Raw genomic sequence first — 20,982 nt, forward strand, 5'->3', positions numbered from 1 at the left:
CGCGTTGAGACGTGTGAAATAAGATTAGTTTGTTATGGGACGCACTACAAACATGCATCGGTTCAACCTGGCTACCAGAAGTTGAGATGATGCGTTGGTTGTTACACCTATTTAACAGTTGGCAAGAGGTTAGATGAAGATAAATAGAGGTCTGATAAATGAAATATACGTTTTAACACAAGGATCAGTTCTCAAGTCTGTTGTGGATGTGACTGAGCATAATCTAGTGGATTAAGTGCAGAAAGGAAACACTTAAAAAGATCAGTACACCCAAAAGAAATGACGACAAGAAGAACAAAAACATGCAACCTAACCGGTATTTCTCCTTCTGGTTTTCTGATCTCTAAAATTCTCAGAGATGTGGATTGTCTGTCACCCTTTAAGTGATGCGAGCACTATTGTGAATAATTAGCCATGGATCCACTTCCTAGAAAAATAATAGTCTCAATGAAAACCTATAAGTCTAACACACTGGGTGCACGTCCTTTCATACTAGCCGAGCTTCCACACACACGCCCACATGTTTACAAGTTTACAGCTCAGTAAAAACAGCAGAGAATCAAATAATATAAATAATTTATTTAAATAATCCAACGGAAGATGCACAAACAACAAATAAATAAAGTCACTTCTTGAAAACCATTCCACAAACCTCAAATTAAAAGTGCATATGCACCACTAGACCGCTAGAACAGACTAAGACACGCGTTCACTCATATATATATATATATACATATATATATATACAGTAACCCTGAGACGGACTTTACCTTAAATCCTAAACTGCCAACACGCTTGAAATATAGCCTTGTAAGGTAAACGTTATATGGCATAGCGAGTCACATCCAGCAGGTGGAGCAATAAGTAAGCTTTTCTTAAAGGATGCATATCATGGCTGCAACAAACCCTTCGTGCTGCACGGCTACAAACAGTCACCTTCACCGGCGAGAACTGTCCTTGACAAGAAGGAGCGCATTGCAAGCTCTCCTTCATGTTCATCTTCTTCATCTTTCTTCAGCACTGCAAGAAACAAAACCGTTAATAATTTATCCCTGTAGCAGAATTAAGAGGAAAAAATAAATGTTTAATATTTGATCACATAAAATGCAACCTTAGGTTTTGTCAATCGTGTGGTTGATTGACAGGTTTGCTGGAGAAAGGTCTTCAGAGTGTTGAGCAGCTACCTCGTGGGGCATCTGAAGGAGAACAACCACCGAGATTGACTTTAACAGGGCGAATACACCTTTTCTGAGTAGGCGCTTGAACAAACAAGAGGACTGACCAGGACTGGAGGAGCCATGAAGAGGTAATTGAAGGGGTAGTGCAGCAGGTTCATGCAGGTGGAGGAGTATAGATCTGCGTAACGTATCAGCTGGCTGGCAAACAGCGTCTGTCGGGAGCCGCTGCGCAGGAGGCTGCCCATCTGGCCGTAGGACATGTCCATCCTGTAGGTCAGCACCTGCAAACAAACAAACAACGTTTCAGCTCGCAGAAGACGCTCAGTGTTTCTGGGTTAGGGTTAGTGTTTCTGCTGCAATAACACTTTCTCAATGTGATGCATTTAACGTCAGTAGAAAGCTTCTAACATGCAACACGTGTCCCATTATTTCCTGCTGAACTTAAATGTCGGACAGTGTGTTAATTTATGAGGAATATAAAGACACTGATAACTACAAACAGCAATATTTCAAGAATCTGCTGCATCCGTTTTGCACTGGCGTGTGACAACTTTCAAAAAAAAAAAAATCTTTAAATGTTGAGACAATGTACAAAGCTCACCTTCATCCTCGTCTGAATGGCTCCGATTTCGGTACACTCTCGACTGCCACTGTCCAGGTGCCTTGGGGAAGACAACGACCGGAAAAAATTAAAAGATGTCCCTCCTAAGCAGTCCCCTCGGCTCAGCTCATGGTTCATGTAGGAATGGAGCAATTAAATGGCAACAAAAGCTAAAAACAAATCACTTTTGGACGGTCTTGGAGCTGCAAAATACTGACATGCCTTTGTTAAATATTCCAAGAAACCTTTTCTTAAAATAAGTGGTTCAGTTATTGTTAGTTAAACTAAATAATGATTTAAATCAGTAATCAGATTTAACTAATGCCATCACTAAAAATGTAGTATTAAATAAGTAGATATGAATTTAGCATGGGGAAGTGGGGTGATGTTGGTGCTGCAGCTCCCCCTGGTGGCAAGAGTAAGACACAACCTGCAGTGTTTAAAGGAGATATCTGACAGATGGAGGAGAGCGATGTATTCTGCCTGATGTTTGCACAACTGTGTGAACCCCAGCTAAACGTTTAGAGCAGCTGTTGAATAATTACAATAACAGTCTTAGTAATGGAGCAGAAAATAACGTAAAAATAATTAGTGAGAGTGGGACTGGGCATGATCTGTACATTTAAGGTGTAAATGAAGGCCAGTTTACGCAATTGACACATGTTAAAATGTTCATAAAACCACTAATATGTAAATGGTAATCAGTCCAAATGCTTCTGTCGGTTTTGAAGCTTTGTACTGAGACCACTGCAGGTTTAATATTTAATTATGTTTTGAGTTTATTTCCAAGCTTGTATGTTCTGAAAATATGCTCCAGTGCACAAGTAATATGGCATAAATGAAAGACAAGTGCACAAACAGACACGGACTCACTTGTAACGTTCAGCTAAGAAGACATTCAGACGTTTCAGCTCCTCAAAGAGATCTGAAAAAAAAACAAAAAATGCAAAGAATTCATCGAAAGTTCGGGAACTCTCAAACAAAGGTAAGACGATAAACAGTCGCAGCTTCGCGTCTCCTTCTCCTTACATTTCTTCTCCTCCCATACTTCCAGCTCCTTGGTGAGCTCCGGCACGACCAGAAAAGTCTTCCAGCCTTGCCGTTTCTTAGACTTGAGGATGTCGCCAAAGATGTGATCGCCGACGTAGAGGATGTCTTTGCCTTTGACACCCAGCAGGTCAGAGACGATGTCAGAGGAGCCTGAAACGGGAAAACACAAACTAAACACAGACAGGCTATGAAATCTGAACCACATGCACTAAAACAATATATACACTTATACTGCACGTATGGAGCCAAAAAGAGGCCATAATAATTAGAATCTTTATAAGCATCTAAATCCCAAAAGTACTAAATAGTTAATTTAAATGCCAACACAGCACTGAAATGTTTTTGATAGGTCAGAAGGCGAGTTTTCAATTGTGCACTTTAAAGAAATGATTTTAAAACAGAAAATTAAAGAAAAAGTTTATCAATTAATTTACATATTTACTTGTAAATCATTTTGAGATCAAGTAATAATACTCAGGTCAGTTTAAATTTAGACACCAGATTTTAAGATAAGGGTCACTCAGACATGTTTTTTATATCAGATAGCATGACACCAGTCTTGCATCTCAAGAAACTGAAGCAGACATTAGCATTTGTGTTGGGGTCTGGGGTCATATATTTACTTATCCTTTTAATTCAAATTTAATTTAACACCCAAACCCTTATTATACAGCAAGCCTTGTGGAGTCAGGAGCTGTACCATTGCATGTAGAGTCAAATTGACCTGCTGTGTAGAAACCAGCCAATGTCCAAACTGGATGTGTTCTATGAAAACAGCATTAATGTGTCAATAATCAATTCTTTTTAGATCACATTTTAATTGTATATCCAAAAAGCATTTTAAAATGAAACTGGGCTTGTAGAGTTTTTTGAGAAGACGTTTCACCACTCATCGGAGTAGCTTCTTCAGTTCTAGGGGACTGGTGGGCCATTCTAATAGTACAAACTATTTAAACCGTTCTAAAGAGGACACATATTCTACTTAATTATGGAAAATAATGAAAAGTCCTGCAGCTTCTAAACCTCCAGAGTCCGTTTACCTCCAGAGTAGACTGTTCCGTGCTGGAGGTTGCCGGTGTACGTCCCAATCCGAAGCTTTCCCGTGTTCTGCGTGTCAAAAACACGACGCGTTAGCGAAACCTGGCGGTGCTTAACACGAATCTGTGCACCTTAAGCGTCTTCTTTTTCCATACCGTGTCCACTTGTCTCAGCACAGTCCCCTCTGCGAAGAACAGTGGCTTCCTGGTGTCCACGACGATGAGGTCGAAGAAGGAGTGCCACGAGACTTTTGGGCTTCCGGGCTGGAACGAGGGATAACAGGAATAAATGCATACGCTTCTCTTGAGTGGACATTTTTTTTATGACAGTTCAAAGTGAAAACTGTCTTACCTTAGTATGATTTCCAAGCAGGTATTTCATTATGGCCTTGGTGAAGAAGGGAAGGCAAAAAGAAAAGAAAAGTAGACTAAGTGGTTGTTTTTAATGTTTACATTTTAGGCGTATGGCACAACACAAGTGCTCACCTCAGTGTAGTTGTAGTCACTGTTTGTAGCGAGGAAGATTTTGGCCACCTTTTTTATTCGGCTTAACAGCACAGGGATGTTTGGCTGTGAAGACAACATTCATATTTATATGAGTATTTACACCAAACCACATTTAGATGCATATTAATCTGAGTTTACTCACATCTCTGAATATGTATTTCTCCAAATTCTTGATGGTTCGTTCTTTCAGGGTTCCCTGTGCAACACACATGTTATCATTTGACACACAAGTGGACTCGCATTTTAGCTTAAAAATGTGGCAACAAGACATGTTTCGTTGACTCACCGTATCGTGAATGAAGTCCATTGCGTCTCGGACGTCCTGGAACATGCTTCTGTAGGACATGAACAAGTCGCCGTGCTGGTATCCTTTCACCAGGCTAACAGAGGTTTAACAAAAAATGAAAAGCAGGAAGAGTTTCTTTAAAAATGCGGTTCATTTCATAATTGTTTAGGCACTGGAAAATCATTTGCAAAAAATAAATTAGCACATCAAACTCACTTTGTGTATCTGCTGCATCTGGTGAAGAAGTCCACCAGACAGGCATAGAGATATGTCTCTGCAGGGAGCGTGGGTCACAATACATATTATACTTCTGATTAATTTGATGAATCATGAATATGAATAAAAAAAAATTTTTTTTATATTATTCATCTCTGTACCTGAGAGATTGAAGAGAGTGTTGAGAATGTAAAAGCGGTCAGTGTCGCCTCTTTGGATGAACTTGTTGGGGTAGTAGCCGTGGATCTCATCCCTGTGGAACAAAGAAATACAACAGGTCAGTGCTATATCCAGTCCCAACTCATGAAGTGGCACGCAGCCGTGGAGAAGTGAGTGTGAATTTACATTTCAGGGCGAACACAACATCCGTGTGAAGCCTTATGACGATGTACAAGCATTAAAGATTCAGCACATTTATGCGTATCTGCTGCTACAACCACGAAAAAAAAAGTAAAAACACACGAAGAAAGCTCAGCTGGCCGTCGTGTTGAAGTCATTTTCAGCTGTTTGTGTTTCTCTTGTCATTAAATAACAATGATCTATTTAAACTTAATTAAAAATATGTGATTCCATGTAGCCTGTACGTTGAAACTGATGATAAAACAAACAGTTTTCTTGTTAGATGACTAGGAATTTATGGAGAAATTGTAATTTAAAACATAACAAACTATTTTTATTATTATTATTAAAAATGAATCTGCATATAAATTCCACTCAGTATAATATCTGCAGAAAATAAACCATGGCTCATAAAATTCAAATTTAAGTAAAAGTAAGTATTCTTTACTAAACACAGCAACATTAATATTATATGTAATAAAAAATATGTAAGTTAAAAGTACATTTTGCATTCAATTATTTGCTTAAATAAAAGCTGAAATGACTAACTTTGCACATAATTATTTTTGCGTATGCATTAACATGCGAGCAGCATTTTCATGTGCTAAGTAGTTGGGGGTGGAGTTGTTGACATGGTGATGAGAGGCCTAATCGACTGTACAGTTTATTCTTAGCAAATAAATGTAGTGGATGAACAAAACACAATATGTTCTCTGAAATGTCACTGTACAAATAGGAAGTAGATTAAACTAAACATACTCCTATAAGGTAAAAACTGTAACTAAGTGCACCAGAGGATTTCAGATCTCTCCTTATTGCTGCTGCTTTTGTTATGATATTTTATTTGTAATAGGTTTGGGCCTGAATTTAAGGTTCAGATGTTAAAGACCAGATAACATGCAAACTTGGGGGAACGTAAAGAGAGAGAACTGTTCCCAGATCTTCCAGTGTTTGGTGGAGACAGTGGTGGAGGAAATGCTTTCACTTTTCATTTGAGTAAAAGTTGAAATACCGCCAAGAAAATCTCTGTTCAGTGTAAATATTTTACACTCAAATGTTTACTTAACAATAAGAAATACGTACTAGCATTAAAATAGGCTTAATGTGCCAAAAGTGAAAGTATTAGCTCGTGTAAGATTATCAATTTCAGAATAAATGTTGCAGCTGGAAAAGGTGCGGCCGTTTTAAACTGTTTTAAACAGTATAATGCTGCTAAAACTAGAAATAAAAATAGCTAGTCTATAATAACATTTCAGCTTATTATGTTTTATATAAATCATGTCATCCAACCTGAATATATTTGTACTAATTGAAATCACAGTAATATTTCTGGCTAATAGTGCAGCAAATTTTCATCCTGACTGTGTGTCTGATCTCTTTCTTCCTCTGCTCAAGAGTCCACAGGTGAAGATAAGTTAAAAAAAAAAAAGAAATATAACGTGTGCACATTTTTTGTACTGTGCTTGGATTTTAACTTTACCCTCTGAGGAAGCGGAAGCCGTGACTGCAGACTAAAATATTCCCGTTCGAGTCCACCTTCAGGAGGTTCCCGTGGGTGGTGTCGATCACCAAACCGCTGGGGAGAGAGGAGCGAGGTTATCAGTGCTTGACATCAGACGAACTGGTGAGTCCTCAGATGCAGAGGCAGACCAGGCACTAACCGGGTGGGGAAGCTGGGGTCGTATGTGTAGCGCAGGAGCTCGTGTGGGTATCCGACGGAAACCATTCTGTCTCTTATCAGCTCAAAGCCCAGACCCTCGTAGTCGGGAGACTTATACACTGCAGACAATGACAAACACACACGTCAGTGGAAAAACACTATAACAGAGAGTTCAGATTCATAAACAGACATGGCACCCCCTCAACGCTTTATACCCTTGTGGCGGTCTCACTTACTTGCCAGCGTGTAGTCCATGTCGAAGCCATAGCATTTAATGTTTTCGAGGGTCAGGCTTCTGTTGACGAACACCCTGTGATTAAACACAACAACACAGCTGACACATGACCAGAGAACGACGCACTGTTACACGGCTCTTAGGGCTGAATGCATCATCTCTGTTTATCTGCTCGTTGGCATCCGATCTGAGATCGTGCTCAAATGGCTCAGAGGTATATTTTTGTTGTTTTTTTGGCACAGTTGCAGCATTATTGACTCTATTCTGTAACAGGAACTATTTTCACCTATATTTTAGTTTTTGTCACATTTCCTGCACTTCAAGCCTCTTCAGTGGGAGTGGAGCAGGGTGGAGGCAACAGATGCTATCATCAACACTATGCCATCGTCACTACTATCTCAAGTCTATGCAAATTAGTATGAATAAAAGGATCCATGGTGTTGTGTTATTTTTGCTCCTTGACTCTTGTTTTGTGGTGGTTCCCTGCTCACATGTGTTCCTCTTTATCAGATCGTGAAGTGAGGCCAGTATCTGCATCCCCTCCAGTCTGGATGACCTGGTCCCAACCCTCCTTAAGGGTTCATACATATAGAGTTGCTGTAAATAATTAACCTGCGAGCTCTTGTTTTGTGTTGCTGCTGAGCATCAAAGATCTTTCTCCTTAGGTCAGCCCAGCGAAGGAAGGAAAACTGTCAGCGAGCACCAACTAACATATTCAAATGTTAAAACAAGCTTCTACACTGTAGAAGCAGATAAGGAGCAGAGGGCACTGTGACACCTGTGGGAGAACACAAATAGATGCTACAGACTGTTATTTACCATCCAAATTGTTTGATACACCCACAGCAACAGATTAATTAAGCAGAAATGAGTTGTGAGCTCATGTTGCGACTAATGGAAATTGAAAAAGAAAAACTAAATTTTCTCCTGAGAAAACTAAAATAACAAAAGATCAGAAGTTGTTATTGCATTAACCCAAAACTCACTTTTGGTCAAAGCCTCTCTTCACCTCGAGCTCATCAGAGGAGACGCTGGGAAATGCTTCCATTTCTTCCATCGTCGAAGCTGATGTCCAACTCCTCTGGCAACAGGGTCAACACTTTAGCCGCCAGTCATTGGTCGTGGGTCTTTAAATTGCCAAATTTACCCCCAATTTTGTGGGCGTGGCTTCGCGTGTTTTTGTATGTTTTCTGTGCTGGAGCTCCTCCACGCTCGTCGGTGATGTAAATCGCCGCGGGACATGCGCATTCACCCCCTCTAGGTTCGCGTTTGACACGCATTCCTCCTGCATTACGCTCAGCTTTGAGCGTGTAGATTGTCTTATCAGGGCTCCGCACATTTACGCGTCTGCGTAAAAGCTGGGAGTTCCCAGATGACTGTCAGTCCTGCCGTGACCCGAGACCTTCAACTGTATATACGCAGCAAAGCAAAACATTTCAGATTTCATGATTTATGAATCATTTGGCTTTAGATTCACCAGTGCACTCTGCCCAGGTGGTCAAAGTACGAAAACAAAGACATGGATGAGAAACATATACTCACTTGCCACTTCAGTAGGTACACTAGTGAAAAATAATGCATTCTGATATAAAAGTCCTGCACATATAATGTTGAGTTTATGTTTAAACTGTGTAAGAAAGGTGATTATTCACTTCTATGATTATTCTGGAGGATGTAGTTATCTGTGCTGTTTAAATGTATTGAATTAAACACTAAACCACTGACTAAAGTTGGGGTTATCAAAATAAGTCTTATCAGTTGAATCCACAGCTCTCTCCGCTATTTTAGGCAAATGCTAAATACCATAACCTTCATGAAGATAAAGTTTACTGCAGGACTGATATATTAGAATATATTTGTTTTAATTAGCACACTGGAAAGCAAGTGTATTGTCTCTTGATCAGACTTTATAGTATTAATAAGTTATAGAGGCAGGCGGGTTTGACTGCAGAGAAAATGTGCTGGTTATGTGATTCAGATAAGACTGAAATCTATTTTTTCCAGTTGCTTTTTATATGAAGATATTTTTAGCGCAATCTGCTTCACCTTTAATGTGTGATTCTTGTTGTTTGGCAGGTCTTATTTTCTAGTTTTAAGTTTTAAGTAGGACTTCTCAGTTGTTTGTTTGCAATTTTTAGTATTTTTGTGACTTCTGGAGATTCACCTGTATGTTTTTTGGTGCAGTATATGGTGAGTTTTTCTGGCTTTCAACATTTAATTGGATGGCACACAAGAAAAAATGAGTAATATAACTCACCAACTATGCCAGACAGGAGGATACAGGCAGGAAAGAAATCTTGTCAATGTTAAATTATTATATAATAACGGATTAAATTCATCAGTATGTAAACAACCACTCAGCGTTACAGCTGGTCAAGGGGGAATAAGTGATACTGTTGGCTTGGTTAATCTAAAACAATTTAACATATTGTAATAATATGATGATACAGTTAGTCTGTGAAATATCACATCTTCTTCATCTTCTGTAAACACTTGTCCTGTGAAGGGTCGTGGGGGGGCTGGAGCCTATCCCAGCTGTTATCGGGCGAGAGGCGAGGTACACCCTGGACAGGTCAACAGTCTATCTCAGGGCTAACACAGACAGACAGACAACCACTCACCCTCACATGCACACCTACGGCCAATTTAGAATCACCAATTAACCTAATGAGCATGTCTTTGGACAGTGGGAGGAAGCCGGAGTACTCGGAGAGAACCCACGCAGACACAGGGAGAACATGCAAACTCCACACAGGAAGGCCTGGATTAGAACCCGGAACATTCTTGCTGTGAGGCATCAATGCTAACCACCACAGTTTACTGTTATTTAATTGTAAAGAGATTGGAAAGAAATCGTTTTTAAATAATGCACTGAAGTAAAAAAAAAAAAAAAGTCCTATATTTGTCTCACTGGACACTGGCCGCGCTGATGCATATCAGTTTAGCCTGGACTTGACTGATAACCTCAAGGACCAAAAGTTGTTTAAAACCACAAGGGCAGAGGCCTGCAAATGTCCACTTAAAGTTTAATAACTGAAGTTCACCAATAAAATATATAAAATTTCAAACGCACAAAAATCCAGGGAAAGTGGCCAGAAAAACAAGACAAGTCACCATCAAGTCACATTTGTTTAATCTCATGCTACTAATGTCCAGTTTGATCCCATTTGAACTATTTATATCGACTCACAGTGCATTTGAATCTGGTGAATACATCTAAATCAGAGTTTGGTCTCATTTATTTGGATCCCGTTGAGTTTCTGCTCCATGGCTCTTTTCCCCTTCGACGCTGCAGATTTGCAGTGCATCCTCTCAAACTCTGCCGTGATCTCCAGCACCGTCCTGTTCTTGGTCTCGGGGACGTTGAACCTCACGTACGTCCCGCAGACGGCGCAGAAGAAAAGAAATATCAGAAAGCAAAAGTAATCCAGATTTTCCTGGAAACAAAGCATTTGGAAGCAGTGTGTGAGTGAGTGGCACATTTTTACACCTTTTCATCATTTAACCTGCAGTCAGTGCAAAGATAATAACGCGCTTACCACTAAGACAGGGAACAGCATTCCCAGCGTAAACAGGCCTGCCCAGTTGAGGGTGCAGGCGATTGTGTATGCAGCTGATTTGTATGACTGATTAAAGATTTCCCCCGGCATAGGGGCTGTTACTCCAGCTTGGGGGGAAGAACACAAGAGGGATGTATATGTTGCAGTACGATGTCACTGAAATTTTTTTAAAACTGAATTATTTTAGCTAAGATATTGAGAGATGTAAACCGTACCTGGTCCACTGGCAAAAAAGAAGATGAAAATAAAAATGAGGACCATGCTGCAGTACGGCATCCAAGAGACCTGACCCTGAGGAAAATGACAGGATTTAAGTTGGTCAACAGACTGTGCATCAAAGACTGTCCGGTTTTGCGGTGACTCACTTGCAGGTATAGAGAGACGGTGAGGAGAATCAGCGTTGCAGACATTCCTATGTAGCCTCTGAACAGCAGGACTTTTTTCCCTGTGCTCTCAATAATCGCGAACTGCAACAACAAACACATGCAACAGTAACTGCACAGAATTAAACAACCACATGGGGGAGCTGCCATTACACACGAGGAGAGGTGTGCAGATGGTTAACATTAGCAGGAGAGCAGGTGAATTTTTGCATAATTAGTAAATTAATTCCAAAAAGAAGTTAACTCACTGATGCTAGTGGGATTTAAAATGGATATTAAACATAATTGGATAGCAGTGATATTTGACTTACACAGGCCAAAGAGGTGCACAGCTCACACAGCCCTGTTCCCAAGGCGGCATAACGTAACTTGTGTTCTGAGATTCCCGCCGCACGAAACACATCAAAAGAATAAAAGTATACCTGGAGAGAAGCATTTAAACATAGAGAGACAACAAACTGCATGACTTCTCTGTTCATGAAGCGATTCTGAACATAATCTGAACTAAGAGGAGAAATGTCAGTGCATGCAAAAGAATGTACTGTGTCCCAACGTGCAGTCTAATCTAAAATGCACTCTGTCCATGACGTATAACTCACAGCGTTGATGCCACTAAGCTGTAGTGTAGTAAAAGTAACAATGATGGTGAGGAGCTGCCAGCGGACCGTTCGGTTCTGAACCAGCTCCAACACAGAGTGGCTGCGGATGCTTTCCAGATTGGCTCTCTCCTGCAGCATCTCCTCTACCTCCTTGCTGTAATCTTTATTGCCCCACAGCCTATGTAAAGCTAGGGGTGATTTAAAAACGCCATCACAATAACGTTGAGACTACCAAACTGATTATATTTGTGTAATGAAAAGTCCTTCTCGCACCTTTCTCACAGGCCTGGCGGTCTCCTCTGTCCAACAACAGGAAGCTGGGAGACTCTGGCAGGAAGGGCAGGGTGAAGAGCTGGAACAACGCAGTGAATCCGTTGAAACCAAGCAGCCATGGCCACCCCTTTTCTGTACCAAGTAACTCACTGCAAATGCAACATCTGCTTTAGAATGATGCCACCATCAGGATGCAAAATGTGTCCAAACACACTCTAGGAATGTTTGGATCATCAATCCACACTGGATTACAGATTATATCTATAACTCTCCTCCACCGAACGGACACAGTGAGTCTTTAAGAGATCTAGGTCCACGTGTGAGCTGTCATTTGAACCCACCACGGCCCCTGGCCTTTACTTGACTCCACTCTGTGTATACAGTATGATGACAGCATCCTCACCTGATCCCCAGCAGCTGACCCCAAAACTTCCCAGTGGAGATGAAGGTGGCGATGGTCACACCCACCATCCCTCTCAGCCTCTTGGGTGCGCATTCAGTGAGGTAGATTGTGTGAGCTGTGAGACTGAGTCCTAGAATCACAGTTACGCGGGGGAATCACAGGATATTCAATATTCAATAATAATATAAAAAGAAGCTGATTAATACACGGAGGGCTGTAGTGATGGAGAAGCTAGAGAAAAAAAGAAGCGTGATTCACCTGCATTGATGCCATACAGCAATCTTCCCACCATGACCATTTCAAAAGACATGGCTGTTTGGCTCAATAGCATCAACAAAGCTCCGGCTATCGTCACAAAATTGTTCAACAGAAGGCATTGCTTTCTGCGGGACAGGAAATACAGAGGCTTCTGCGTTAGTAAAAAAACAAAATATGAGGTGACACATAAATAGATTGGCAGAGGTTTAAATTCATGCACACCAACCTGCCAAATTTTGAGATCAGTGAACCCGCAAACAGCGAACCCAGTAACCCCCCGATGCAGAAAATGGACACGGTGAAGGACCATATGAGAGAGACGTGCCACTGCTCCAAGGAGAAGTTGTATCTATGCACACATGTTTTGTTCATCAGCTCCTTTATAAACTGCAACGACAGCACGGTCAGTTATTTTAACCGAAGTACCATGTAGCAGCTTTTAATGTAAAACTATTCTTATTACATATATTTAAATGTCGTCGATTCCACCAAGAGCTTAATGTGAGCGGTTCTACTTACAGCAGAGGGAGAGGTCATCACTGATACGCTGTACCCATACTGAAATGTCCCACCAATACCAGAGATAAAAATGGCAGCAATTACAACGGGGCAGTCGAGCTGCAGAAATGTAAAGAAAACAAGTCATTAGTCACGGTGACATTTAGTTTTATATTAATATTAATTGAAGGCATATTCATATCCTTTACTTAAATACAAAAACAGTGATGCAAAATACTCCATTAAAAAAGCCTGCATGTAAAATCCCACTTAAGGATGATAAACACAGACACATCGGTGTGAAAGGAACATGTTGCTGTTGGAGCTACTGTAGGAGCTAGTTTGAGCTGCTTCATGTGCAATTTCATAAACAAGAAAAGCAGGTAAATCTGTAGAAAACATTGCATTCTTCTGGGTAATAATTACAGTTTCCTACAAAATACTGTATCATATGGTAAATTGCATTGCATTGTGGGAGTGAAGACAGAATCAACAGAAAAAAGGCCTACAAATACATTATTGTACCGTATTCCACGAGGAGACATGTGGACCAACACTGGAAAGGCCACAACCTGACTTTCTATCAGCAATCATCCATTAGGATCCAAGAATTTACAAGAAAATCAGATTATTTTGACACATATTTCTTTGGTGACATCTGTTTCTTATTATCATCTATGTTACTGTGTCTGTTCTGTAGTAAATATCTAGCTAGATTATGGTGCTTTCAGTGTAGCTACCGAGATACAAATGCTTGTTACTTCCTAAAAACCAGCTTCTTTCACATTGACTACTTCTGTTTTTTGCTTGTTTATCTAAGCTGCTGCTGGAAGCTTTACTGAGCCAACGTATTTGGTGGTTTGTCTTCTCCTGCCCTTTGTGCATTATTACCCGTATGATTAAAAAGAAGTTGCAGCGTATTCAGTTAAATATTGAAAGTGCATTCAAAGGTATGGGTTGTGTTCTCCATGTTGTGCTTTTCAGGTGCTTCTTGGGAATCGATCCAGAAAGAGGTTCAGAAGCCAGATTGGGGCAGGATTTTCCCAAAAAATAACAAGGAAAGTTGTTCAGAAGAGGCCTGCACTGTCAATTCCCACATTCCCACAGCATTTCATAGGTCAGCCAGATCATCACTACAACTGCATTTCTCATTTTTGTGTTAAAACTTTGTCCTATGATCAGATTGTTGTTTTCCATTTTAAAATGAGACATTTCCTGCACAATGCTGCGGATAAAAACTACATTATGTAAGCAAAAATGAACTGTAAACAAAAAAAATATATACTTTATCTTAAATGTTGGTATTTGTAAGTATCTTATGTGTCTGAGTAGTAACCTAAATCATTTAATATAAATATTGAAGAATGTCATCGGAAATATGCTAAAGTAATAGTAAAGGACACCAGTATGTTAGTAATTTTATGCAAAATATAGACCTATGCTGCATATTTGAATTTGGTTATAAAACAATAATAGTCTGTAAAATAGTTTTACAGCAAACTAAAAAACTGTAATTCATTGCAGGGTGTTATTACAGATTACAGTAGGCGTACTGTACATTTACAGTAAAATGCTGGCAACTGCTGCTGCCAGTAGTTTACTGTAAATTTACAGGACAATTTGTTACGGTGTGAAAGGAAAAAGAAAAAACAAACTTCTAATTTACAAATTTTTGCATTTGTGACAAAAATTTACCAAAGCTGTCAAAATAATGTAGCGGAGTGCAGTAGAACAATAATTCCCCCCTTTTAAGGAAGTAATACCCATGCATAGTACGGATACCTTAATACTGTGATTATGTTCTGTAGCTGAGGTAACTTCAAAAAATCAATCATGTCAGATAATCAAAATTCAGTTTCCCATTATCACCATGTCAGTGCATATGTGAAATTATTTATGTTGCAGATTCTGCAAGCTACTGCAGTTAATTAAAGCGCATTTTATTTCATTTGACAGTTTTCTCAACTTTGGCTTTCAAGTGAAAATATAAAGTTTTAAATGTTACTTACCAGGAGTGCTAAGTACTGAGTCATGCTGTCTGTGTCTGTCGTCTTTTCAGATCATTCGCATGGCTGCAGTGCACATTTAACACAGCGCTGAAATGATTAACTTTCTATCCAGGCCAAAGAAGAGATGCAACGGAGGGTGACTAAGCAAGTGTGTGTGGGTAACCAGTATTTATGCAGGCAGATGAGCAATGTAGATTTGGTTTATGTTTGCTTAAGGATTTTGCCCAGTGACTGTGAAACGCTCTGGACTGGCCACTTTAAAAAACATAAAAGTTATTTATTATCTCGCAATCTATCTAAAAGCTCTGCAAAGTTGCACTGGGTGACAACGTCTTTATAAATGTGACCTGAAACATTCAACCTCTCAATAAGATTATTTAAATTGAAGCGTTCATTTAGAAATATTTCAAGCTGCCAAAACGCTTCCTGTGAGACGGACATTTTTAATTGCTGATGATCTCATTCTACGAAGTAGATGTGACCAAAAGCCAAACATAATCATCATTCAAATTCTGTCCCCGCTGCCCCTAACAGCCTTTCACTCATTAACCTTTTGAATAAGGAATAATATCACACAAGAGTGAGAAAGCACAGTAATAGCAAGGAGCCAAAATTACACTAGTCCTGTATGGGATCTGGATCGACCTGTAGCTAGAGCCAGCTTTGATTTTCTTTTTAAACTCATTAATTATTGAATACCTCACTCATAATGCATACCTTTTTTTTTTTTTTTTAAATTACATGTTGGACTGTTTCTGGCTTGGGCACAGAGCAATTTTGCAATCTTGCTGCCACCAGCTCCAGGGAGATACTAAGTCTTTGCAATTTGTATATAAATCTAAATAAATGAGATGGGGCATGTTAGGTGGTGCAGAGTGTATTTTAAAATAGTCTTTGGACAGATTTAAGAGGAAGAAGATAAAGTGTACTTTCCACAATGTCTGTAATGACCAATGCGATCAGGTTTTATCTGTTATAAACACAAGTGTATTTTATTTTATTTATTTTTTTTAATGTTGCCTGATGCAACTACTGAGAAATCTAGTTAATTGCGCTTCTTTCTGTTGAAATGTCTGTTAATTAGTCTCCACAGTTCTGAATAGGTCTGATAAGCACACACTGCTGGAGATTTTCAAATATCTCCCTGGCCTTGTAAAAAAGATAAGGTTACTTATTGTATTGTGCCAAAGGTTGATCATTTTACCGCATTTAGTTGTTGAGCTGTTTCCCACTGAATGATTTTCTGGTGTAAATGTCAAAAAACATCCTACAGCTTAAGGGGTTGTGATATATGAGCCGGGAACCTTTGGTAGATTTGTCATTATCCAGACTGCTTCTTCTTCCAACACGACCCAAAACTAAAAACATAAGCCTCCCGTGGTGTCATTCTGTGTCAAGCAGGCTAGCCAACCAGATGTCGCACAGCTTCAGATGAAAACACACTTCAGAGAGACCACTGAGAAACTTCTTAAAAAAGTTGTCAAGAGGCCGGTTTCCTGCAGGAGATGAAAGGCCTCGCAGCTGCCAGAGAGGCTCTATTTACAGCCTGACAAAAGGAGGAAAAGCTGACGCTGCATTAAACAGAAGCCATTTTTACATATCGTCTGGATCAATTTATACGCAAAAGTAAATGTAATAAAAGTGGCTGATGTCGCACAAACGCCACTGTACACCACAAACTCATTAACAATGATGACTGATCCCCGATCCACATGGGTTTAATTGTTGACCTCATCTTGCAAGAGCAGTAAAAATACAAAGTTAGTGCACATGTCAGTTAAGTTTCAGCCGCGTTCCTTAGAAAGAAGACGTCCTGTGAGTAAGCAAAAAAAAGTACCAGAATCAGAGAAATAACTGACAAAGAAAACAATGGAAACGAATCCACTGGAATCAGCAAAATATAGAAATGCAGAGATGTACGTCACTGTGTTTGGGGAGGAAAGTGAGAAGACGTAATTAGAGATGAGTGGGAACTGGAGAATACACCACGCCTTGGTTTCATAGCGTGAACTCCTTTGCCGGGGTAAATTGTAGCTCTTTCAGCCACCCACTACTGTAGCACCTAGAGGGCCTGATCTGTTCAGTAAAAACAATCTACACAAAGCCCAGCTGTTCGACTGCAAACCAGCTGAGCTTTATTGTTGGATAGGAGTCATTTTTGGCAGCTGTGAGTCTGTTTGTCAGACTGCCCGCTGTGGGAAAGTGGGAGATTTGTGTGGTCTCTTCTCTTTAAAACTCTACATAAACCAGTGAATGCAGCTGGAGCCACCTGCACATTATGGCACTGCAAAAATATGTAACTTCTGCAAGAAATAACTTCTTCCTGAGCTGCTGGTACATGTACAACATGCTGTTTTTCTTTACCACAGGGACAGGGGTTAGGTACAGACAGAGGATAGTCATCTGAAACTATGATGTTGTTTTTGTTAGCTTATGTGATAGGCACAGCCTTCATTTAGGTTTTTATTTGCCTTGAACCACCAGTGTTATATGGCTTGCACACATTGACATTATGAGTTTTTTGGCAAGTTAGTTTTGTTGTATTACTTCTTATTTCTTTGTTTTGAGTTACCTAGTAGTTACGCTGGTTGTTCTAGCATTTCCGGATTTCCGGGTGAGCAAAGGGCGTTGCTTCTTCTTCTTCTTCTTCGCCCGCCCCCCGGGGGGTGGGGGGGGGGGGGGGGGGGGGGGGGGCCTTCTTCTTCTTCTTCTTCTTCGTTTTAAAATATTGATTGGCAATCCAGTTTAAAGGTGCATTACCGCCACCAACTGGACTGGAGGGTTGAACATGCGATTAAAGAGAAAAAGAAAAAAAAACAAAATTATTCTCTTTTGAAAACATGATGACGTAACTTTTTGGCCTGTCTTTTGTCTTGTTTAAGATGCAAGATAATGAAAAATCACAATGTTTAATCCTACTCAATGGCTGAAATAGACAATCTGTCTGTGCAATGAAGCTTGACACGTCCAATGGTTTCTGGTTGGTTGCAGTGTGAACACTTTCAGACTATTGAGTCATATTTCATGTTTATTTGTCTACCCCTCTGTGTTTCATTTGGTCCCCTCTTAAACCGTTATGTCATTGTGTTTGGTTTACTAGACTTGAAGATGTAAAGTTGCTTGGTCCCTAACATTTCCCTACCTTAGACTTAGAAAGTTCTTGATCACAGTAGCTCAGCTGCACATAAAAAACACTCCTGAGAACCACCAGTAGAAAGGTGGAGCTGAGGCGCCATGTGACGACATGCAGCCACCTGTCAGACAAAATGGCCACACTCTTATTTGTTTACAGTTTCATGAATTAGGAAATCACAAACCAATACAGTTTTTGCCCCAGGCTGTTTATGTTTATTTCTACCTTAATTGCACTTTTTCATTGGATTAATTATTATTATTTTTTTTTTTTTCATTTTGCCCCAGAGGTTGCAACTTGTCCTTTAACAACATGTATAGGTAGGGGTGATATAAATAGAGAGCTGTACCTATGTATGTCAAAGAGATGCCGTCCAAGCTGATGTCTTGTTTTCTCTTCTCTTGTCGTCTCTTGTGACCTCGAGCTTAACGGCTGTGCTGGATGAATCACGGGAGAACAACTGCGAAGCTGTAAAATGTTTAAAAGTGTCACTTAGCATTTTGATCGGCGCTGTTATTTTAATGTGTTGTTGTTCCTGTATACACAGAGTATACAAACCTATTATTTGTTCAGTGATTACATTCATATCTATCACAGTCTATAAATATTTAGATCAGAAAAACACATTGAAAGTCAGTCTTGGATTTATCATAGTAATAATATGGAAATAACTGGTGGTTAATATTCTAGCCCTATTTTCTACATCAACATTTCATGAAATTACTTTTGTCTTCGAGTAAAAAAAGCTTTGTATTTGTCAGTCACACTTGCTAAACAACATCATCATCCCACTGCCTCTTCTTCCATCTCCTGCATTGACTTGATATTTGCCATGAGGTGGCAGCATCGCGGTTGATATTCTCTTCATGTCTCTTAACAAACACTTTATGTATCTCCGAGTCTTGACTCTTTGTTTCAGGCCATCTGAGAAACGCTTGGCAGCAGGAGCAGACGCTCAAGGAGTCGTGCCAAACTTGTGAGGTCCTCCCAAGTAGACGGAGAGTCATGGCAACGCTTGATCACAATGAATAATGAATGGCTCACAGGTTCACTTTACAAGGAGCTTTTCAGGTTCACACACACACACACACACACACACACACAGACACTATATTCTCATTATCTGAGTGTGAACTGCAGTCCGGTCAGAGTGACTTGTACCATCTAATGCTTTAACAACTTCTCTTTTGTGCTGAATTTCTCCAGGAGCTCTGTGCCCCGTTTGACAGGAATCAAGACCTATCAAATATAACTTCACCCAAAATGAATGACACACAAATGCAGCAAATCGTGACTTTTCTATCAGCTCGTCTATTGAATTTATGCTTGGCAGGGCAATCAGAATTGAAACATTTTCCCCTGATATGCTCTTTATAAGTCTCAGCGATACATGGAACAGTTTCTCAAGGAAAATGTTTGACTAGAAGTAAAGCACACTCAGAGCATTTATTTGCAAAAAGGATTATAACCTCAAAAGTCTGTCTGGATCTTCAGAAATGTGTGTCTGAAACAAATAGTTTTGGGAAATTACTGATGAGAAGCCTGATGAACAGTATGATTTTCTCAGTATTTATTTTTTTTTTTAAATTTCAGACGTCAACACTTGTAAGTTTTAGAAGCCAGCAGTTTCCCCTCGATCCCAGCCTTCAAGCTAAGCTAAGCTAACAGTTTGCTCACTTCATATTTAGCTTAGTGATGTGAAGCGTATATCTGAACTCACCTCCTTTTAGGTGCAGTTTCAAGGCCTGCACCTAAAAAAGGTGTGGTATGAACAAGTCAGTGATACATGTTATATACCACAATTGTGGCCTCTTAGGGATGGGTTATGCCAGATGTAGCTAAATATATAGATGAGTCAATAATGTATATATTTTAAGAAGAAAGAGCTTCTGAAGAGAGATAAGCAATTTTAATTATTTTTTCAGCATGGTATCATCAAATCAAGCATACATATTAATGACTGCCTGCCTCTGTCTTTAGCCACCTCACTTGTCATGTAACTAAAAACGACACTGCTTCACTATGACACACAGACTGTGCTAATAGTGGCCATGTGATTTATATACTGTTCTATAATAAGAAGCACCTCCGTCTCTGTCAGCGGCTGAATTGAAACCAATTGCTGTAATGTGTGACTTCATTGATTTCTGTCGGGGTGTCAGGTCTCCCTGATCAGGTAACAGTGTTTGTATCGCCATCTAAATATTTGAGCCACGTTACTCAAGTGGCTCTAAGAATGGAGGATGAATGGATAGCCATGAAAGTTCGTAGCGATATGCCTCAGAGAATATAGCTTTCTGGCTTTGGTCCCATGACTTTTTGTCTAACTCCAGCTCAAGGTTTGATCTCATGACATGTGTCTACTGCAGGGGTGTTGAACTCTTTTTATAATAACCTATAAGTAACGACAACTCCAGACTTTTTCCATTTGTTTGAATGCAAAGAAGAACAAGTCAATTCTGAGAATGTTTACATTTAATGAAATATCCTAAGAAAAATAAGTGCAATTTGGGCACATTGCTGTCTGCTGTTTAGTCCTGGGTCTCAGTGTTGTGTTCTGTCCGCTTCTCTTTCTAAAACAGTGGACAAATTAGGGATAGCAGTTATTTTTTTGAAAAATTGCAGTCTTCTATGTAATTTTTGCACTTTGCAAATTCATGCTGCGGTCCGCTTTTGGCTCACGGGCCATATGTTTGACACCTGTGGTCTACTGGATGGAATAGGACAAAAAAGTTGTACAAACATTCATTATTCTAA

General features: G+C 39.8%; 2 protein-coding genes across 2 annotated transcripts; both read right to left on the minus strand.

The window, feature by feature from the left end:
• Positions 1-564: 564 nt before the first annotated feature.
• On the minus strand, positions 565-8,346 carry nt5c2l1 (5'-nucleotidase, cytosolic II, like 1). Its single transcript, XM_084572194.1, has 18 exons — positions 8,096-8,346; positions 7,111-7,184; positions 6,876-6,993; positions 6,695-6,790; positions 5,037-5,128; positions 4,876-4,933; positions 4,660-4,753; positions 4,516-4,569; positions 4,353-4,436; positions 4,219-4,254; positions 4,023-4,130; positions 3,870-3,936; positions 2,809-2,979; positions 2,653-2,704; positions 1,780-1,840; positions 1,283-1,459; positions 1,112-1,196; positions 565-1,020 (listed from the first exon to the last, which is right to left on the minus strand). The coding sequence occupies exons 1-17, from the start codon at positions 8,164-8,166 to the stop codon at positions 1,113-1,115; spliced, it is 1,497 nt and encodes a 498-aa protein (XP_084428320.1). The 5' UTR covers positions 8,167-8,346; the 3' UTR covers positions 565-1,020; position 1,112.
• A 1,943-nt stretch (positions 8,347-10,289) lies between these two features.
• Positions 10,290-17,196, minus strand: slc2a11l (solute carrier family 2 member 11, like). The gene is made up of 12 exons (XM_084571798.1): positions 15,093-17,196; positions 13,105-13,203; positions 12,812-12,972; positions 12,586-12,710; positions 12,328-12,457; positions 11,925-12,073; positions 11,652-11,839; positions 11,364-11,474; positions 11,035-11,136; positions 10,885-10,960; positions 10,649-10,776; positions 10,290-10,546 (listed from the first exon to the last, which is right to left on the minus strand). The coding sequence occupies exons 1-12, from the start codon at positions 15,114-15,116 to the stop codon at positions 10,331-10,333; spliced, it is 1,509 nt and encodes a 502-aa protein (XP_084427924.1). The 5' UTR covers positions 15,117-17,196; the 3' UTR covers positions 10,290-10,330.
• Between the last annotated feature and the right edge of the window lie 3,786 nt (positions 17,197-20,982).

Source organism: Chelon labrosus (genome assembly GCF_963514085.1).
Source record: "Chelon labrosus genome assembly, chromosome: 22".
Classification (NCBI taxonomy): Eukaryota; Metazoa; Chordata; class Actinopteri; order Mugiliformes; family Mugilidae; genus Chelon; species Chelon labrosus.

Excerpts from the sequence above, each read along its gene's own strand:
- nt5c2l1 (XM_084572194.1), bottom strand. The coding sequence starts at position 8,166 with ATGGAAGAAATGGAAGCATTTCCCAGCGTCTCCTCTGATGAGCTCGAG. Across the intron at positions 4,934-5,036 it reads CACTCTCTTCAATCTCTCAG|AGACATATCTCTATGCCTGT; the intron begins GTACAGAGATGA and ends CGCTCCCTGCAG. Across the intron at positions 4,255-4,352 it reads GTGACTACAACTACACTGAG|GCCATAATGAAATACCTGCT; the intron begins GTGAGCACTTGT and ends TTCTTCACCAAG.
- slc2a11l (XM_084571798.1), bottom strand. The coding sequence starts at position 15,116 with ATGACTCAGTACTTAGCACTCCTG. Across the intron at positions 11,137-11,363 it reads TGTGCACCTCTTTGGCCTGT|TTCGCGATTATTGAGAGCAC; the intron begins GTAAGTCAAATA and ends TTGTTGTTGCAG. Across the intron at positions 10,961-11,034 it reads CCGTCTCTCTATACCTGCAA|GGTCAGGTCTCTTGGATGCC; the intron begins GTGAGTCACCGC and ends CATTTTCCTCAG.